This window comes from Ochotona curzoniae, unplaced genomic scaffold, assembly GCF_017591425.1.
Source record: "Ochotona curzoniae isolate NIBS_2020 unplaced genomic scaffold, NIBS_Ocur_1.0 contig_1, whole genome shotgun sequence".
NCBI lineage: Eukaryota > Metazoa > Chordata > Mammalia > Lagomorpha > Ochotonidae > Ochotona > Ochotona curzoniae.
The window spans coordinates 32,524,626-32,545,946 of NW_024464918.1; the positions used below are offsets into that span (position 1 = coordinate 32,524,626).

Below are 21,321 nucleotides of genomic sequence, written 5' to 3' on the forward strand. Positions count from 1 at the left end.
CTGTTGATCGTTTTTGTTTTGGTACTGACTTGGAAGAGACCCCAAAGACACAGGGTGGAGAGAGGTCTCAGTGGAATTTAGCAGAAATAGGCCAAGTTACTGTCTGTCACAATTTCCTTCTTTTGAGTTTGCATATTTAAAGAATTAACTAAATGACTTGACTTAGAAATGACCAGTTACAGGTTAAAAACTAAGAGTACTTTTTCTAAATGCTAAACATAGGTAAAATCTCATGTAATTATAAAATACACATTCAGTGTTATGCAGAGTATTCATTCCATTACTCCAAAATTTTCTAATTTGCGTCACAGCCAAAAACTATCCCCGTAAGAACACACCTGGAAGTGCCTAGAAACTGTAAAATAGGCTTCTGTGGAGCCCTTTACTTTGTCTCCCTCACATTAGATACACACTAGAGCCAGACTTCACCAGAGGAGTATCAAAGACATTGTAAGAATTGTCCTCTTCGTGTAAATAGGATCCTGCCCACTCCAGTACTGTCAGCCTTCTCTTGCCTGTCATTAAGTGTATGCCAAGCCTGGTGGAAAGGCTGTTTCCTTTACATGATTTTTTTACTTGCCATTGCTTTTACTGCTGGTGATGCTGACTTACATTTTTGGTTCTGGGTGTAGGGAGTCACATGCAAAGTGGCTGCTGAGACAGAGTCTTCTCCGTGTGGTGAGCGCTGGGTAGTTGCACCCCCATATCCCTCTCCCTTGGCAGAATGAGCTCCTTTGCTACAGAGAACCCTGACACCTGCCTCATCAGAAAGCAATACGGCCAACCCAGAAAGGTCTCATTCTTGCCTGGGAGCAATTAGACAATGATTTTTCCTTCAGTTCACAGTTTCCACCAGTAACTCAGCTTCATTCCTATCACTCACTTTTCTAGAGCAAGTGTTTCCTCTGGATAAAGGTTTAAATGCCATTCAAATAAAGATGGTGAATCTGTGAGCTTTAGTGTCTTGGTCCCTACTCAAGCACTGCACACTATGCTTTTGAAAAGCCCTAAGAGTAAAATGAATGTTGGGTCCTAAATTCATCATTTTATTTTGTTGTTTCTTTCTTGGAGTATACCACCAGTTACTGCAATAGGTAGCTAATATAATTCATGTTAATACTTTCTAAATGAAACGGATAGTCACTAAGGAATATCAATGCAATCCATCCATACTAGAAGTCCTCAGAAGGTTGTGGGAAATGCATCTTATGGAAAAAACTATGCCCTATTTCAAAAAAGTTTTTTGTATGCAAATAAACTTAGGTTTGGGTTCTGTTGCCCACTGACTTTTGGAAGTAGCCTAAAATCCATGACAAAGCCAGTCTGAACCAGCCAGTTTTTCCTCTCACAGCGTTGACTCACTTGTCTTCTGTCCCTGCCTCTTGCCTGGTAGCTGCCAGGATGAGTGTCCAGTTGGAACCTATGGACTTCGCTGCGCCGAGGCCTGCCGGTGCGTCAATGGCGGGAAGTGTTATCATGTGAGTGGCACGTGTCTCTGCGAGGCAGGCTTCTCGGGGGAGCTGTGTGAGGCGCGGCTGTGTCCAGACGGGCTGTATGGCATCAAGTGCGACAGACAGTGCCCCTGCCACCTGGACAACACACACAGGTGAGTGTGGGCAGGCAGTGGATGAGCATGTCTTTAGTTTTCATTTCAGAACCAGGACTTGGAAGAAGTGCCAGGGTCTCCCACTCAAGCTGTTTCCTTCCTCTGGCTTTCCCAGGCTGAAACCACCAGGGGCAAGGAAAACTTTTACACTTAGTGTGTGTTGGCCCACATAGGAAGTGCTAACATTGTTAGATATCCTTGAAAGATGTTAAGTTCTATTCCCTATTAATGGCCACTGTTAAAAATTAAATGTGCTGAGGTTTATCCCCGAGAGAGTGATTTAGTGGCATTCCCTTAGTAGCAAGGATGCAGTGAGGCACAAGGGGTTAAGCCAGGTTTGGGAGGTAAAGAAGATCATAAAACGATTCTCGTGACAGCATCTTTTATTTGACAGCACATCTGTGCAAGAAGAAAGGCTACATTCAGGAAGTGTGTGGGTGGAAGTTTTGTGAAAGTGCTGTATGTGTGGCTGTCACATGTGAAATCTCTTTGCAAGATTGATTACTTGGACGGAGAACTTGCAGGGGTCTTTCACTTCAAAAATCTCACAAAGAATTTGAGAACAGGAAACCACAATCCCACCCACCCTACCCTACCTTGCCTGCTTCTGAAAATACCTCCCCGCAGCTTTTGTGTTTTTCCCTCCCCCAAGGACCAAAGTACGCATAACTTAAAATTCCCAGCCTCCTTTGCAGATGTCTGGAAAATCTGAGTTGGATAAAAATGTGATACACTGGATAGCAGTTTAGATGTTACTAGTGTTCACTTTTCCTTGCGTTCAACACAGATGTTTCTCCACTTACAGTTCTGAAAGATAACTAACTGGTGGCTGCATCAAATCCCAAATGTATGAAAGTTGAAAGTAAACAGAAGCATGTGGTTGGTCTCTTCTATAAACCGTAGTTAGCAATAGAAGAATGGACTTTGTACCGTGTGTGTGTGTGTTGGAATATATTGTACTATGATAGCAAAGGAGTGTGCCGTCAATGTGCTCTAACTAACTTTGCAAGCCACTTCAGTCATCTATGGCAACAATTGTTGATTGGAGGATGGGACTATTGTTTACATGACAAATTTTTGGCAAATACCTGGGGAGTGCAAGTGAATATTCTCTCGAAGGTTTTGCTTCTTTTCCAGTTCTTCAATATTGAAGGAGCTGGCAGGATGAAAGACAAGTCAGAACCTGGCTTGTTTTCCTGTAGTTTGAGTCTTGTTGCAACAAAAGGAAAGTCGTATGTAGCAAGAGCTAAAAGCATTATAACAGTGTGGGTCTTTGTGTATACTGATATCAAGTTGAATAAGAAGCCTGTCCCAAAGAAGGGACCTGGCTATGAAAAGCATTGAATGGGCTGAGAGAATAACTACATTTTTTTATGTAATTGGTACCATGTTAGGAGTGAAAAGTTATAAGTGAAGAATTATTAAAGATTCATTTTTTTATTTGAAAATTAGAGTTACACACAGAGAGAGAGAATCTATCATCTGATGGATGGTTTACTCCTCTGATAGCTGTTGCATTCAGGCCTGAGCCAGGCCAAAACTGGGAGTCAAGGGCTTTTTCCATGTCCTCCTCTAAGGGAACAGGGGCCCAAGTACTTGGACCATCTTTTGATGCTTTTTACAGGCCATTAACATGGAACTGGACTGAAACTGAGGCAGCTAAGACATGAACTGGCACCTTTCTAGGGTGTCAGTGTCATGGGTGGTAATTTATTCACTATGCAAGAATATTTGATTGACTCCAATTCTGTGGTAATTTTGACATTGGCCATCAATATCCAAGCATGTATGCTTTAAGAAAGCATGAGCTAATTTGACAATCACATAGATCAAAACAACATTAAAATCTGTCCAATAACATGTGTCAAGTAGTTAGGAGATGAAAATTTAGCTAGTAATTCTTCCCTAAATCCTGAAAACTGTTTTTTTTTTTTAATGAGCTAGTTATTTTGGGGCCCTGTGCGGTGGCCTAGCAGCTAAAATCCTAACCATGAACGTACCAGGATTCCGTATGGGCGCCAGTTCTAATACTGGGAGCCCCGCTTCCCATCCAGTTCCCTGATTGTGGCCTCGAAAAGCAGTCGAGGATGGCCCGAAGCCTTGGGACCCTGCATCCTCCTAGGAGACCCAGAAGAGCTCCTGGCTTCTGGCTTCGGATTGGTGCAGCTCTGGCTGCTACGGGCACTTGGGCAATGAATCATCAGATGGAAGATCTTCCTCTCTGTCTCTTCTCCTCTCTATATATCTGACTTTCCAATAAAAATAAGTAAATCTTTTAAAAATATATATGTATTAAACAATTTTAGTTATTTTTATTGGAAAGGCAGATTTTACAGTGAGAAGGAAAGAGAGAGAAAAATCTCCCATCTGCTGGTTCACTCCCCAAGTGGCTGCAATGGGCAGAGCTGAACCAATCTGAAGCCAGGAGCCAGGAGCTTCTTCCAGATCACCCTTGCAGGTGTAGGGTCCCAAGGCCTTTGGCCATGCTTGACTGCTTTCCTAGGTCGCAAACAGAGAGTTAGATGGGAAGTAGGACAGCCGGGATACAAACGAAAGCCACATAGGATTCTGGTGCATGTAAGTTGAGGACTTCAGCCTCTAGCTACCGCCCCAGGACCCTGAAAGTTGTTTTTAAAGAGCTGAGTTGATCCGAAGCCAGGAGCCAGGAGCTTCTTGCAGGTCTCCCACATGGGTGCAGGGTCCCAAGCCTTTGGGCCATCCTCTACTGGTTTTCCTGATTGTTGATATCTTGTAGTTGTTGTGGGAGCCATACGTATATTTTTATATGCCTGGAAACACAGAGTTCTTCAAACCAGAAGTTGTATTACAGTCTTTGTAATAATCAAGAATCCAGCCTATTCATTTGATCATTTAACCAAATAAATGGAATTCTGCTGTTGCGAAATGAATGAAGTACACGTATTAAAAACATAGTTTCTTGCCTGGCGCAATAGCATAGTGGCTAAAGTCCTCACCTTGAAAGTGCTGGGATCCCCTATAGACGCCAATTCTAATCCCAGCAGCCCTGCTTCCCATCCAGCTCCCTGCTTGTGGGCTGGGAAGGCAGTCGAGGATGGCCCAAAGCCTTGGGATCCTGCACCTGTGTGGGAGACCCAGAAGAGCTCCTGGCTCCAAATTGGCTCAGCTCCAGCTGTTGCAACCACTTGGGGAGTGAACCATCGGACAGAAGACCTTCCTCTCTGTCACTCCTCCTCTCTGTATAATTGCCTTTCCAATAAAAATTAAAATCTTTTAAAAAAACTAAAAAACGATAAAATAAAAACATAGTTTCACTGTGGTTAGTGATATAAATAATGCAAAGTAAACTAATAGCTTATTCATTTGTTTAGATATTTGTTTAGTAGGAAGAGATACATGCAACAGTTTGAGAATGGGCTAAGTTGAAGTTGAAAGCCAGGGACTCAGTCCAGGTCTCCCACATGAGTAGCAGAGGCACAACTACTACAACCTTCACTTGGTGTTTCCCAGGATCTTCATGAGAGGAAGCTGGCATTGGTAACAGAGCCAATATTTGAACCAAGGCATAACAAATGGGATATGGGCGTCCCAAGTGGCATCTTAACCCTGTTACCGAGCACTTATGTCTACATCGTTTCCAGCTGAATTTTGAATTCTATGAACGTGCACACACTGACACATACTACAGCCATTTAGGTAGAGGCTTGCATTGCTTAGTTAATACTGCCTTTATAAAGGCTCTGAATTAGTGGCATAAAAAACAATTACTTATCAGCTACATGTAATTTCTCTGGCTATTGGGTCTGAGCTCAGATTAGTGGTTCTGCTGGTCTCTTTGTGTTCACCTGTTAGATCGACTAGTAGCTGATTCGTCATCACTCACATATCTGCCACTTGGCTGGATAATGTGATGACTGAAACACCTGTCTCTAGCATCAGGAAGACTAGCCTGGGATGATCTTGGCAGAATCTGGCTTCTAAAAGCAGCGACATATAGGATGAAACCCAAACTTGGTAACAATTTTCAAGCCTTTGATTGTGTCATGTTTGCTGATATTTCTTTAGACAAAGAAAGTCACATAGCCAAGTCCATATTTAATATTCTTCACCTGTTACTGGGAGGAGTTGCAAAGAATGTATAGACATTTTTATTTTGCAATCCATCTCAGAGCTGAAATGAATTTAAATACATTAATGAGTAATATTAACATTTTGAATGTTAGCAGCGTTTTTGAGCCTAAAGACTTTTACAATGACCTGGGCTATTCAACTCAAAGCTAACTTTAATGGTGGGAATGATTTTGAACAAGAAAGTAGGAGTTGAAATTTAATAAGATTCCACATGGAATATGTATACTAACTCTTGTTAATTAGAACATTTATTAGCCACGAGCAATCAGGATGTGCCCATTTGCAAATGCCATCTAATTGCTGTTACGTTTGAACATTAATCACATGTAAGGAAATGAATAAGAAGTTCAAAGGCTCATGTGTTTTAGTCAATATTGTACAGTGTTGGACTGTAGTTACAACTTAGCTATAAAAATGGGAAAATTGTTAATTATAAATGCTGATAAAATGATAGATATTTCTCATACACTTTCATATACACAAAGCAATGTGTTCTTGAGGCAGCAAGAGTGTGGTGAGTACATCACCTTTCCACCTGTATCTACTGCTGCCACAGCCAGAGATAAATCTCATTACCAATTAAGGTGCCTGTCTGAAAACCCATCAAATGACTCCAAAGTACTTGGCTTCCTCCATCTAATTACAAATTGCTGAACACTAATTTTGGTGTCAATCAATCTGAGAACCAGTATGTGCTGCACTAGCACTAACTACTAGGAGGAGGTAGGAGTGGGGGATGAGGTGTGGGCAGAGAATCGATGTTTCTGTCTGCCTCTTGCTTAGTTCCAGTCCTGTGCCATGTTATCCTATATGACATTTATATGTACATCGTGAATGTTATTGTCTAACTATGTGAAGTGGCATTTTCTACCCAAAATGTTAAGATAAGGTAAACTGCTACAACCAGCCCATCACTTGAAACATTTCATTTCCTTTGTTCAAATGTAGTGCCTTAGTGAAGTGAATTTTAAAATGTTCTTATTATTTGAGTAGTGCAGGTTTTCAGCAATTCTACTGACCTCTCTGTGCTAAATCCAAAATTATATCAGTGCACTTTTCATATCTAGTCCCTTATTAGGCTACTGACAGACCTCTCTTCCCTTTGCTGTGGAAACCGCTACTCCTGGATTGGACCTTGATTCTGCCACTACCTGACATTTTAAATAAGTGATGTTTCCTTTCTGGGCCTCTGTTTTCTCTCTCTTTAATAGGATCATACATACCACTGAGCACAACTGAGAGGATTGAAATCAGTGACTCACAGGGAGCAAAGAGCATGGTGCTGGCCCCTGTCCATGCTCAGCAAACACTGTTAGTCTGACTTTTGGTTCACAGCAACTTCACAAATGTCACAGGAGTGAGCATTCTTTGCAGTGGACACTGGTTTCCTTGAAGCCATGACTTGAACTTTTAAGAATATGGGTGAAACCTGTCCTTGTGAATGGATAAGTTGATTTTAGTGTAGCGTTGCATGAATGATGAATGTGGAAAAGGCAATCTGGAGTCAGGCTCGCTGTGACTTCATCATGTGTTTACTTGGTCAGGGATGAGTATATCGGAAAACAGACTAAACCCTTGCCCTCATGGAACTCACAGTGAAGAGGGAAAGGAAGGCATTATCGGACTACAGCAACAAACGTGGGATCATAGACCATGAAATATGAAGTGAGGGGACTAGAGTGTTATGAAGGAGATTACATAGGAGATCTATTTTAGCTTAGTGCGAAAAAGATGCTTTAGATGCTTTAGATGAAATTGGAAGGACAAGGTAGAATGAGATGGGGAAAGGCAAGGAGAACACAACCTAGAAAATCAGTCACATGGAGGCTCTAGTAAACCAAAAGAACATGGCATGAGGGCCAGCATTGCAGTGCATGGACTGTGCTAGCACCTGCAATGCTAACATCCTATGTGAGCATTGATCTGAGTTTCAACTGCTCCGCTTCCTATCCAGCTCCCTGCTAATGTGCCTGGGAAGATGACCTGAGTGCTTCTTCCTTCCTCCACATGTTGGGGATCTGAATAAAACTCCAAGGCTCCTGGTTTAGTCCTGATCCACCCCCAACCCCAGCCACTGTGGAGAGAAAGCCAGCAAATGGAAGATTCTCTCTCCCTCTCTGTCTCTCTCTCTAAGTTTGTGTTTCAAATAAAAAAGGAAACCTTTAAGTGAAATAAAATGTCATATAACATGGCAATAAAAGATATTTGCAACAGAAGAAGAGGCCAAGGAGTAGGCAGAGGGTAGGTGATGAGGCCCCATAGGTTGTGTTTACAGTGACCATGTATCAGATCTCACAGACCTCACTGTTATCCTAGTATAGTTATTGGCATCTTGTGTACTTTAATTTTTTTAAATTTTTCATTTAAAATATAGAGAGTTATTCCATCTCCTGTTCACTCGCCACATTCCCCAGAAATCAACCCAGGTCTCCCACATTGATGGCAGTGACTCAGTCACTTGAGTCAAGGTCATTTGCCTCCCAGGATGCACACTAGTATGATCAGAAGCAGAGCATTCAGGATTCAAACACGGGTATTCAAAATAGGATACAGTTGTCCAAAGTGGCATCTTAACTACTGTACCAGATGCCCACCCTTCCATCTTCAGTCTTTAGGATGCCTTGGGTTAGACAATTAGTTGTATAGACACTCTAGCGATATTAAACTGTGGATTTTATAGTAAGTGTAGTGGGGGAGCATGTGAAGAGCTCTGAACAAGAGAGTGGTGTGATGTGTCACTGATGAGGCCAAAGTGGATGCAGGGAGAAGGCTGTTGAGTTTGGGAGTCAAGTGACATTGGTAGTGTTACACTCCTAAGGTGAAAATGAAGAGGTATGGATGGATTCAGAACAGAGTTTAGAGCAAGCCTTGGTGATGGAATGGATATGGGCACTGAGGCAAAAGGAGTTACCAAGAGCAACTCGAGGAGAAGAGACTGGCCCAAGATCTTAGCAGATGAGTAGTGATCCAGGTTGCCCTGAGATCCACATCCCGTGCCTTGAATCCGCACAATTGTACCCAAGGAACCATCTCCCCAGGCTTATGTTTTCCTATGTGCCCCATTTCTCAAATGTTTAGTGAGGGATACCTAGGGCTTTGCTTTAGGCCCTTGACTGCAACAGGGGACTACAAGATAGATATTTAAACATATCAGTAAAAGCCACAGGCTTTTTCTAAAGAACTGAAATGAAATGGAGATGTCTTGGGTGTAATTGCCAAACGAGACCTTCAGGTGCAATGAGACCTGTGCCTTAATCAAGCTTCCCCAGGCACTGGAAGAAGGGCAATAAGAGTCTCAGCCTTCATCTTCCCTGGTGCATCCATCTTCCTGGGAGTAGAGAATTAGAGCAGTACTCTGGGAGAGGTCGTTGAATCAGAGTCTGGGGCCAAAGGCAGCTTCTGTTGTCAGCCTTGTTAAGGGTAGAGTTTGGGCTCTGTCACTGCAGGAAGATCATCTGCAAACAGTCCTCCAGTTGTCAGCGGAGCCAGCCTGATTACTTAGGTTTTCCTGTGGCAAAAAGCACATGTGTTCTGAGCCAGGATGCTACAGAGTGCTCTATTGTATCTGCAGCCTTTCACAAGCCTCTCAGTGCAGCTGATGTGTCTTTCCATTTGCTCCACAGCAGCAGCTGGCTGCCTGGGCTGTCCTGCCTGTCAGTGTGGCTGCTGTCCCAGGTAGAAACAGCTGCTCTGGAACCACATACAGGGAAGCTAAGAGAAGAATGCAGCCTGGCCAGGTCCTTGCTTTTTAGAGCTCTTTAGACATCCCACTAGTTAACTGTTTTGGCATTATCGGGTGAAAGGAGTTTGTTGGGTCTTCTTGTAGCAAAATTGGAATAATGCTTTCAGTGTGAGGAAATCAAGAATGTCAGACAGAAGGATGTAGTTCTAACAGTTGTCCAGCTAGTATGTGAAGGTGTTTTCACACAATGTTTCCACATTGCCAGTGAGGTTCCAGCCAATTAATTAAATCATACCAAGCCTGGGAAGGAAGTTTAAATTGTTGTGCATGGGATTAGCCACACATTGAGTGATCATGGCTAAAGCAACATTTGCACAGGCCTTGGTGTCATGTTTATCCCCAGAGTGATTTTCCTTTCATCCCTGTCTCTCAGCTGTCACCCCATGTCTGGAGAGTGTGCCTGCAAGCCAGGCTGGGCAGGCCTCTACTGTAATGAGACATGCTCTCCGGGATTCTACGGGGATGCGTGCCAGCAGATCTGCAGCTGCCAGAACGGGGCTGACTGTGACAGTGTGACCGGAAAGTGCACCTGTGCCCCAGGATTCAAAGTGAGTGACTTGGGCTCTGTAGCAAGGAGGGTGCAATGGGGAGTATGCCACTAATATGACTTATATGACCTTCTGTGAAGTCCAGGGTGTGTGCTGGAGTCATCACATCATTAGCCAGAAAGAGAACAAAAGACAAAAACAGACGGAAGTAGCTACTTTAAAATAATGACTACAAAGCTAGTAAACAAGTGTGTGGCACCACTTTTTAATATAAATGTCATGAAGAATAATGTGTTATAATTATTTCTTAAGGTCATTATATTTTACTGTGTTCTACAGGCAACAGAGTTACTTTTAGAAGTCTATTACCTGTTGACAGTGTTTTGTTTTGATTCTGTAAAAACACACCACAGGCGGTAACTTCAAAAAGTTTATGGGAATTAAAAGAGAAATGTTGATTTTACTACAAAACATTTAAATGTTTGTAACTTTTTCATGATATGCATTACCATGAGCTTTTAGAAGATCCACCATACATGGAATTTTGATTTTTTTTTTTTTGCAATTAGATAGTGTCTATTTGGAAAGATTTGTTTATTTGTTGGAAAGGTAGTGTTACAGACAGAGTGGGAAAGAGAACTTCCACACTGGTTCACTGGATCAGCTCTGGTAGTAATAACCATTTTGAGTGTGAACCAGTGAATGGAAAATGTCTTTTTGTATCTGCTATTCTCTCTGTAACTCTGCCTTTCAAACAGATAAGTATTTTTTTAAAAAGGAAATATCACTGTATTTCAAATCCTCTTGTATATCAAATCCTCTTGCTTTAATGAGAAGAACATGCAGAATATTGACAACTCTTTTCAAAGCAGATAATGTGGAATTTGTAGGTTGTGAAGCCACAGAGCTGAGAGCATCTGCACAGGGTTTTCTATTGGATGTCAGAGTCCTTTGGCTGAAACCTTCCACTTGCTTTGTCTGGAGGCTCCCTTCAGTTTTGAAAACAGGTGACCCCCAAGTCCTCTGTGTTTGCCCAGTTCTATATCTAGTGCTCACTGTCAGACACATCGACTCAAACTGGCGGCTGAGCATGCATGCCATGGCTTTGCTTCACCCTGCTCTTGTTACCTGTTATACAAGGGGAGTCAGGGAACATGGCAGGTAACATCAAGTTCATTTTGTGCTTGTTTATTTATTGACAGTATTTTCCAGCTACAATTTGTTTTTATATATCTATTTGAATAAGGATAAAGCTTTTTTTATGGATTCTGCTATGAAGACAAATCTAAGGAAGGCAGCATTTTTTTTTTGAGGGAGTCCTATTTGATACTATCTTCTAAACGTAAGCCAGTTAGCATTGCCTTTAAATCTAAAAATTTGTACAGCGGTGACAAATTAGGATGTATAATCAGCATTGCAAGATATATTTTTGTTTATTTGTACTGGCCTTATTTCAGTTGGCAAAATTGCCTGGAGGTTGTTATTTATACCCCCATAGGGAATCGACTGCTCTACTCCATGCTCTCTGGGCACCTATGGGATCAACTGCTCCTCTCGCTGCAGCTGTCAGAACGACGCTGTCTGTTCTTCCGTGGATGGGTCTTGTGCTTGCAAGGCAGGTAAGAGTGGGAAAATGAGCCTTTGATTTGATCCTGGCCCTTTTAGCTCCCAAAGTCACAGGAGAGAAAACTGGACTAGAAAACTGCCCTAACTGCACCCAGACTCAGTGCTGACCCCATAAGCCTTACATCCTGATGGCTCTGATGCTTTGGGGAGTCTCAGGAGGAGGCTTGCATGGCATGCTCTCTGGAGCTGCTGCCGGATCCAGAAGTCTCTGAATCTGCACTTTGGAAGAGCAAACAAGCAAACTTGTGTCTGTGCTCCCGCATGAGGCCTGGAGTCATGACAAGAGATGCAGCCAAGCACAGAGTTTACTGGGGGCCCAGATGCGTCTGTTTATGGGTGCAGCCAGGGTGCTGCTCTCTTCTTGTCCATGACTGCCAGGGTCCTTCTGTGAGAGTGGAGTTGTTCTTTCAAGCAGGAACCTGCCGTGTGAACACCGCAGTTTCCTATGCTCAGCAGAATACAGCATCCTACTACCCGCAGCACCAGGCACTGTGAATGCCCCACTCTGCGTGGTCCTTCCCCGGTGGCCCCCTAGTGCTGCCTGGCTGGGGCACTCTCAGCAGATCATACAGTGCCCAGCTCCATGTATGCCCTCCAGGTGCCTTTTGTTCGTTTTTATTGGAGGCCTTCCATAATGAGGCAGAGCCAAGACTCTCTGCTGCTAGGGCTGGGGCTGGGGAATACTATTGTCCATCTTCAAGAAGTTTCTAGGAGGAAATGTGTAGGTCAGGAAGCCTCAGCCATTCTCTCTCCTGCCTTTGTCTCCTCACACACTCTACTATTCCTGTCCTGCAGGTTGGCACGGGGTCGACTGCTCCATCCACTGCCCCAGTGGCACGTGGGGCTTTGGCTGTAACTTAACCTGCCAGTGTCTCAACGGGGGAGCGTGTAACACCCTGGACGGGACCTGTACCTGTGCTCCCGGATGGCGTGGGGAGAAATGTGAACTGCCCTGCCAGGTACGCCCACCCTCACGACTCCTCCAGCAATGGTTAGCAGCACTAGTTGCAGATTTGTGGGATTGTATGTCCATTTTTAGATGTTTTAGGCATGTCAGTCATTCAGTGAAGATGGTGGGCTGTGCTGGTGGCTAACAAGCTGCAAAGCAAAATCCAATGCAGCCCCATTCATATAAGTGGACCCTAAACAAGGGTTTCATTGGTTTCTGTTTGGTTTGTACAAGTTCCGGATCAATGTTTATGCCGTTCAGCGCTGCTATCTGTTTATGCTGGCTCCCATATTACTCCCTGGTGATCCTTGTGCACTCTGTGGTTTGTTAGTACATGAGTGCCACAAAGAGGCTTGCATACTATCCTCGGTCAGTTAGTTCGCAGGATCTGGGGTGAAAGAGCAGAGCTTGTAAGTTTGGAGTTTTCCGTTGTTCTTCAGTGGAATGAGATACCCTGCAAGAGTCCCCTTTCTTTTGGGCCACAAGACAGACAAAAAGTCCTGGGGGAGGAGGTGTGCAGAGATGCTCCAGTAGGTCCTGAAGACCTGTACTCAGAATGTATCACTTGGTTTAGGCTTCTTCCTGGAAGGGAGAAAGCTAGCCAGTGAAGAGGCACAAACTGCTTGTTTTTCTTTGTAGCACCATGTATCCCATCAATGACTTATGGAAATTAATTTAATTTAATTAGAACTATAATTTTTTTTTAAGATTCTAGTACTTCTTTTTTGTGGACCAAGGTCCTTTCTCTTCCCCGAAGCGGAAAACTCATGCCAGGAAACACTGAACTATTTTATAGACGTCTTTAGGAACAAGAGGCTGTCTTTATGAATTGTAGCTTATAATAAGGTTTTTAAAAATTCATTGGTTTAATTTTCTGTATTTTCATCTATGAGAGTATATTAAAAAGGTGGCGGAGGAGTAAACACTTGGCCTAGCAATGAAGATGTCCGTGTTCTGAATCAGAATATCTGCTCCAGACCAGACTCCAGCTCCTCAGTCTAGTGTTCTGCCAATGCAGACCCAGGGAGACAGTGCTGATGGCTCCAAGGGCTGCCTTCCTACCCACCATGAGGAACAACTAGAATTCAGTCTCTGCTTGTAGTTTCAGCCTAATCCAGCCCTACCCATCACAGATGTTTGTAGAGGAAACCAGTGGATGAAGCTTTCTCTCTTTATCTTTGTCAAATAAATTATTCCTAAAAAATTCAGCTAGTGGAAAGCAAAATTAAAAAGGTAAATTTATTCTGGTGCAGAAAAAACTTCATGCCTATGAGAAGGTCTTCAAAATGTTTATGGAAAATACACAGCTATAAAAAAAATTGTGCACACAGATATTAAAATTGCACCAAAGTAAATGTAATGTTTTAGGTTTGTTTTATTTTTTTAAAGGCAGAGAGAGAAAGAGGTCAAGACATATTCCATCCCTGAGTTCATTCCCCAAATCCCTGTAACAATCAGCACTGGGCCAGAGGAAGCCAGAAACCCAATCCAGGTTACCCATGGGGATAGCAGAAGCCCAAACACTTGAACCACCACCCGCTGTCTCCAGGAATGCTCATGTTCACCAGTAGAAAGCATCAACAGGATGCAGAACCATGGTCAGAATCCAGGACTTTAATATGGGATATGAACAACCCAGGCCACGTGTCAATCACAACACTATTTACCTGCCCCGCTCCCCACTTTTTGAAACCTCTTCTTTTGCTTACTAGCTTGTTAGCCTAGTCTGTTTAACAGCCCCCCCCCCACATGAGAGGCATAAAATAGGGTATGAGGGATCTTTAAGTACTGCTATAATGGTCATTTTGGGTGCCAAAATGGGAGAGTTGACTGTAGGGCATGCTCCTAAGCGATGATTGGAAGAGCAGATGCTGCCTCTGCAGTGATTGGTGTGGTCCTGTTGTCTCCATAATGTGTTTCCCCTGGCCCTCATGGCTTTCTTCGATGCAGGATGGCACCTATGGGCTCAACTGTGCTGAGCGCTGTGACTGCAGCCACGCAGATGGCTGCCACCCCACCACGGGCCATTGCCGCTGCCTCCCTGGATGGTCAGGTGAGAACCAAGGGCTGGGACTTTAAAGAGGAACCTAGTGCAGCCAATGCCTGGTGCTATCCATGCCTACTACTATTATTGCTAATCCGGAGAAATGTGCAGCATTCAATGCTCCAGGGGGGAAAAAAGCAAAAAGACAATAAAGTCTCCAGTGAATGGACACATTTTTTTCAACCCATCAAATGTTAGTTAGAACTATGTCATCTGTAGCCCAGGTCTTATTTTTAACTGATGTATGCAGGAGCAGCTAGACAGAAAATGGACAAATGGTTCTGAAACATTCAGCAAGACCTCTGGGTTGTATTTTAAGCACTGATAAATTGATAAAAACCTGATCATTATAAATCCTAAGTGTGGAGCTAGGATCACCTTGATGAGGCAGAAATAGAAAATATTGATATGAATGTGGTTAGAGGCAAATATGAAAATCCTCATTGCTAGGTATAAAAGTATTTTTTAAATATTTATTTATTTTTATTGGGAAGTCAAATCTACAGAGAAAAGGAGAGGCAGAAGAAAGATTTTCCATCTGCTGGTTCATTCCCCAAGAGGCCAGCAGCCAAAGCTAAGCCAATTCAAAGCCAGGGATCAGGAGCTTCTTCTAGGTCTCCCAGGAGGATGCAGAGTCCCAAGGCTTTGGGTCATTCTCAACTGCTTTCCCAGGCCACAAGCAGGGAGCTGGAAAAGTGGGAATGAGAAATGGGGCAGCTGGTACATGAACTGGCACCATACGGGATCCCATTATATGCAAAGTAAGAACTTGAGCCACTAGGCTAACCACGCTGGACCCCAGATATGAGTTTTAAACTTTCTTTTTCTTGCAGTAATGTTTGGGTCATATGAGGTGCATAAGATTGGATACTAATTTTCTAAACACAGGATTCTCCTTATTGGTGCAGCTGTCTGATTTCAACCAGAAATTACCAAGCTCATGTTGGTCCTCAAGGAAGAGCAGTTCTACACATGTTAGATTTCTTCAGACATTTGACATCATCTTCCACATCTCTTTAGCATGAACAAAAAATTTTGTTGTTCTTCCAGGACCCCTTTCCACTCCTGCTGTGAATGAGGGTCCTGATTTCTCCATGGGCTCATCAGCACATCTGTTTTCTTGGTTTCAGTCATCCTGCTGAGGATGAACTGGGATCTCATTGTGATTTGCACTGTATTTTGTTGATGCCCATGTGTTGGTCCATGGTGATCTATGCATACATTCATTGGCCACCTGTCTTCTGTATGGAAGTGTTTATTCCTATCTTCTTCTCCCTTTTACTTGGATAATTCTTGGTTTTTAATGTTAAACTATAATTTTTTTCGTAACTTTTATGTATATATCCCTTATCAGATAAGTGATTTGTGAATATTTTTCTCCATTTATTATTTTTTAAAGATTAGTTTACTTTACTTGAAAGAATTACAGAGAGAATTACAGACAAGCAGAGAAGTCTTCTACCTGCTTGTTTATTCCCTTGGATGGCTGCAATGGCCATGGCTGGTCCAAACATGGGAGCCAGGAGCTTCTTCGGAGTCTCACACAAGGGTTCAAGGACCCTCAGCATTAGGCCATCATCCTCTTCTGTTTTCCTAGGCCATAAGCAGGGAAATGGAACAGACAAAAATTGAATCAGTGTCCACATGGGATGCCGGTGCCTCAGAAGAGGAATTAGCTTGCTATACCACTGCACTGGCCTCCTCCAATTCTTTAATTTTTTACTTTCTTCATGGTGTCCCACAAAGATGACATTTTTAGTTTGATGAAGTTCAATTTGTCTACTTTTAAACTGTATTGCTTGTGTGTTTGTTGTCAAATCTATAAACCATTACTTAATCCAAAATCACAGAGACTTACAACTGTGCTTTGTTCTAAAAAAAAAAAAAATATGCTTTTAGCTTTTTACATTTAGGTCTTTAATTCATTTTGAATTATATATATGACATGACTTGAGGCAGGGTGGGGCAACTTTTTTTCTTTTGTTTGTGGCTATCCAGTTGTCACACCACCATTCATTAAAATACTATTTTTCCCATTGAAATGTCTTGCCATTCCTGCCAAAGACCAATGGTGCATATGAGTGAGAAGGTTTTTTTTCTGGACTCTATTCCTTTGATCTATCCATCTGCCCTCATGCCAATACCGTGTTTTGATTGCTGTAGCTTTGTAGGAATTTTGGAAATTGAGACACTTTGTTTTGTTTTGTTTTTAAAGAATTGTTTTAACTTTTCTGAGTTTCTTCAATTTCTATACAAGCTTGGGCTTGACATGTCAATTTTGACAAAGATACATGGTAGAAATTTAATATGGACTCAATCCTGGTCAATCTGGGGAGTGTTGCCAACTTAATGACATTAAACCTTTAGATCCATGAATACTGGATGCCACCAGTAACTTGTTTGATGGTGGCTGTCGGTCCTTTGGAGTCTTTTGAGAGCTTCTTTGGTATCTGAGAGGTGGATAGAAGGCAAACTTTGTGTGCTTGGTTTCTAGTGTCTGAAAGCCACCTGGAGACAATGAAGTCCAGAAGAGCCATTCACACTCACAAAGCCTCCCTAACTCTGTAGTTCCTTCTTTACATGCCGAGACTACTGTAACTTTGACTTCACAATATGAAATTCTGCTTCCCTGTGTTTCTGTTGCATTCTCCATTACTTAATGTTAAAACTTGCTCCCATCATGATTAAGTCACATTTTGTGACTTCACTGGACTTCTGGAAGTTCTCAAATGAAGAACAGCACTCATTTCTTACAGATCACTGTGAGGCAAGTAGCAATTTTCACCTTCTGGAACATCCAGAACTTTCCCAGCTGAAAGAGACATTAGTGTTTCTGACAACATTCCACCAATGCCACCTTTTTCTTCTTAATCTGTAGAGTGAGGCATCTCTGCACACACTAGTCCCTACTATAATATCTACCTGCTTCAGTGACTTAGAAACTGCCAGTGAGAAGAACACTCTAGTAGCCACCAGACAGGCAAGAGACAGGATTTGGCATGAAGCCAGCTAGGGAATGTGTTAGTTGATTTCCACCGTCTGGGTCATGGGTTGTAGGACAAATGATCCCATCTGGCCTTAAACCTGCTGAGCTCCTGCAGGAATGCAGGGACTTTGTCACACAACGTAATCCGGTAATCTTCCATCCATCTGGCCTTGGCCTGCTTCTCCCATAGGGAGGGTGTTATGCCCCCAATGCTGTTCTATCACTTATTGTACCCCATCTCTTTGCTGCATAGCCACTAAGTCATGATGGCTCCTGGGCTGGCTCACTGATCCCCTGTTTCTCATTTCTCTGGTTGGTCTGTAAGCATCTGTCAGTGTCTGTCCCTGCTGAGAAGTCTCTCCCTGTGCCCGTAGAGAGGCAAACACATTTGGAAGAATAGTTCCAGAAGTTCCCAACACAGAACCCTACTATTAAATCAAGAATTATCTTCTAAAAGCAATGAGAAAATTCTTGGTTTCATGGTCAATGTCAGGTAGACCCGTAATTTTTCATCAGTAGGCTTGTGTTGATGAAATACCTTGCAAAGTCCTTTATCAATGTGAAGGCTTAGGTTTGTGTTGTTTCTAGGTTTAGTGATAGAAGTGCAGGGAAGCGAGTGACGCTCTGTCCTCTCCTGCTAGGCTTGTCCTAGCTGAACTGCTGAGTAATCCATGGAAAGGGCTAAAGCGTACAGTGTTTACAGTGAGGCTTTATGAAGAAACTCGTGAGAGTGAACACAGGGCATCAAGAAGCTCATGCAGTGCAGTAGAGCACTGAGGGCACTGCAGGACATGGCAGATATGGCAGGGTTGGAGACAGAAATGAGGGTAGAGTATGCCTCAACTCTGCCAACAAGAAGAGGGGCACAGGTCAGCCAGGACTGCCCTGTCCTAACCTGACACCCCTAGGAACCCTCTCTGCCTTCCTACAAGATGGTCACTGCCTCCTCTGAACTTTGCCCTATAGTCTATTGTTTATCTTTTTCTTTTAAAGGAACTTGGATTTTTAAAAATTTTGCCATAATAGCGAATCCCATTTTGCATAATCATAAAATAAGATTTTTATGATCTTTATTTTTAAAAGTGCTACTACGAAAATAAATCACAACATAAGCCGCATGTGATAGATACTATTTCCAAAAACTAGAAAGATTTTTCAAAGGAAACCTTATGTGGTTATTTAAAACCTTAATTTAGTGCTCTTTTTAGCCAATACACTACTTTTTAAAGATTTATTTTTCATTTGAAAGGCAGAGTTAGAGAGAAAGAGAAACAGAAAGAGATCTTGCATTCACTAGTTCATTCCCCAAATAGCCGCAATGGCCAGAGCTGAGCCAGTGTGAAGCCAGGAGCCAGGAGCTTCTTTCAAGTCTCACACATGGGTGTAGGGGCCCAAGGACTTGGGCCATCATCTGCTATCTTACCTAGTCATATTCAGGGAGGTGGATCAGAAGTAGAACAGATGGAGCCAGTGCCCATATAGGATGCTGGTACAGCAGAAGAGGCTTAGCCTCCCATGCCACAGTGTTGCCACAGTGCTGGCCCTGACTACTTTATTATTTTGTTTTTTCTTTTTAAAAAAAAAAGGTGGGGGGAGGAAAAAATGCTGTTGATATAGAATGTGTCCTGGCCTCCTTCTCTCTCTCTCTTTCTCTTTCTCTCTCTCTCTCTTTCTCTCTCTCTCTCTCTCTCTCTCCTATAAAATGAGCATGGCTTTCCATTATACCTATTGTGAAATTTCAAATGCCACTGAGGTAGCAGTGTGTGTGTGTGTGATAATTTCCGAAGCTGTAGAGTTGTAAATTTTTTAAAAAGTGTTTTCCAAAATCGTAAAAGCAGGCCGATGTTTGGTGATTGCTTCTTTCTGCTTGACTTTGCCCAGCCAGCACACCTATTTGCAGAGCATCGCAGCTCATCAAGATTTCATTCCAGCTGTCTGCAAACACACGCTGTCTCTCTCCTGGTTCCCAGTCCTGGCAAAGATCACTGTCACCTGGGAACTCTTCTAACTGGCATATTCCTGGCTACCAACACCACACACCCAATGAAGGAGAATTTGGGGGGTGGAAGAGGACCAGAGGCCACCTGGAGGCCCTGCCAGTCTATAATGTAGCTATTGTGCAAATTTGGAAAGGGTATAGAAATCCTGCAGGATGCATGCATTGGCGGATGGGATGTGAGCTGGATTTCTGCCCTGACTCAGCTCCCTAGCCAGAGGCTTTGGGGTAGTGTGCAAGGTGTCTGTTGTTTAATGAGTCTTCCCATAGCTCAGACAGTAGCAGTTACCAGTTTGTAGAGTGACTTCCGCACTGCCTCACTGTTTTAATTACTGCAGAAACTGGGATCCTAAGGAGCATTTCTTTCTCATAATGGCAGAAGCATGGATAAAGGTTCAAGGTGCAATGGTACCCACAGGGAAAAGTGGAATGCTAAATAGATAGAAAAGCAATTGGGACACCAGGTAAGTTCTCGGGAACCTTGGAAAAGAGAGACTGGCAAGGAGAGAGAAAGAGAACTGGAGAAAGGGTAGGACCCACAGATTGGTCCAAAGTGGGAGGTGCAGCCTTTCAGGCTAGTGGAGCACAAGCTCCCAGCCTCCCCCTGCCTGGGAGCAGCAAGCAGAACCAGACATGCAATGACAGATGCTCTGTCTAAGGTCAGTCTCATTACAATTGCAAGTTCCCATACAGTCCAAGTTCCACCAGCTTAGTTGGTGAACGGCTGCTTCCGGAACTGACCTGTGTCACTCAGGGTGCTCTCTCATGCAGCTTAGTAATGCTTGCAGTGGTGCAGTGAGGGGAGACCTACCACCCTTTTGTCAGTGATAGAAACAAACATTCAAGTCCAAGTTGGGGATCTCAGCTTTAGTCAAAAAAAAAAAAAAAGTCAGGTTTTCAGGATTGAGAGTGTCTACAGGAATCTGGGTATGTGACTGTCTTTGAGATCTTATGGGACAGATCAGCTAAATGCATCAGGTCCAAACCCCTGAAGTGAGGGTGCTGGGAACCACTCATGTTCCTCAAATGAGCTGAAAATGACTTCTCTACTCTCCCCTATACCATGCCTATGCCTTGCTGGTCAGAAGGTGAGAAAAAATGTTTGATGAGTAAGTACTATAGTTATAAAACTCTATTATATTCACCAAATTCAATTATTACTCAAAACTCCCTCCTGGCTCTGACAGATGTTGAATAACTTGCTAGCCAGGAATAAGAGGCCAAATCAGAGCCGTTTCCTTCACTCACTAACACCCCAAATACTACAGGACTGTCATAAGGAATGTCAACAATCGGGCAGGATGGGAACCTGGGGTTATGTCTCTGAGAGGGGAGAGAGTGACGTCCCGCTCGATTTGTTTGCCTCCATTCATGCAAACTCCTACGCCCAGGGAATACTGATTTCGCATTGAGGTCCTGGGCACAATGCGTTGGGCATGAAATGCACGGAGCTTTCTTTGGAGCTGCTGAGCTGAAGTTTATCGCCATCATTCAGCCATCGCCTAGCAACGTGGCAGGGCCATCAAAGAGCTCTTTGTCCTCATTCCTGGTGGAAACAGCTCCATGCAGTCTTCTTATCAACATCAGAACATTTATCAGAGAAAATTGCCTCCATGGAACCTGAGGTGCTGCCTGTTTAAAGCCGAATCTCTTGCTTTTGTCCCTTGGCCCAAATATCGAAGGGAGCTAGTCCCTGGAGTCACGAGGGCTAACACTTTTGTCTGTTCTTTCTGTCAGGATTCCAAAGGGATTTCTCCCAATGCCTCTTCATTTT

At 43.2% G+C, this 21,321-nt stretch overlaps 1 protein-coding gene across 1 annotated transcript in view; it reads left to right on the forward strand.

The window, feature by feature from the left end:
• The window catches only part of MEGF10 (multiple EGF like domains 10), a 145,665-nt gene that overhangs the window by 101,558 nt on the left and 22,786 nt on the right, over positions 1 to 21,321 (forward strand). The window contains exons 9-13 of the mRNA XM_040970225.1: positions 1,394 to 1,606; positions 9,832 to 10,006; positions 11,445 to 11,565; positions 12,368 to 12,531; positions 14,472 to 14,574. Of these exons, the coding sequence (XP_040826159.1) occupies positions 1,394 to 1,606; positions 9,832 to 10,006; positions 11,445 to 11,565; positions 12,368 to 12,531; positions 14,472 to 14,574 (776 nt within the window). The remainder of the gene's footprint in view (positions 1 to 1,393; positions 1,607 to 9,831; positions 10,007 to 11,444; positions 11,566 to 12,367; positions 12,532 to 14,471; positions 14,575 to 21,321) is intronic.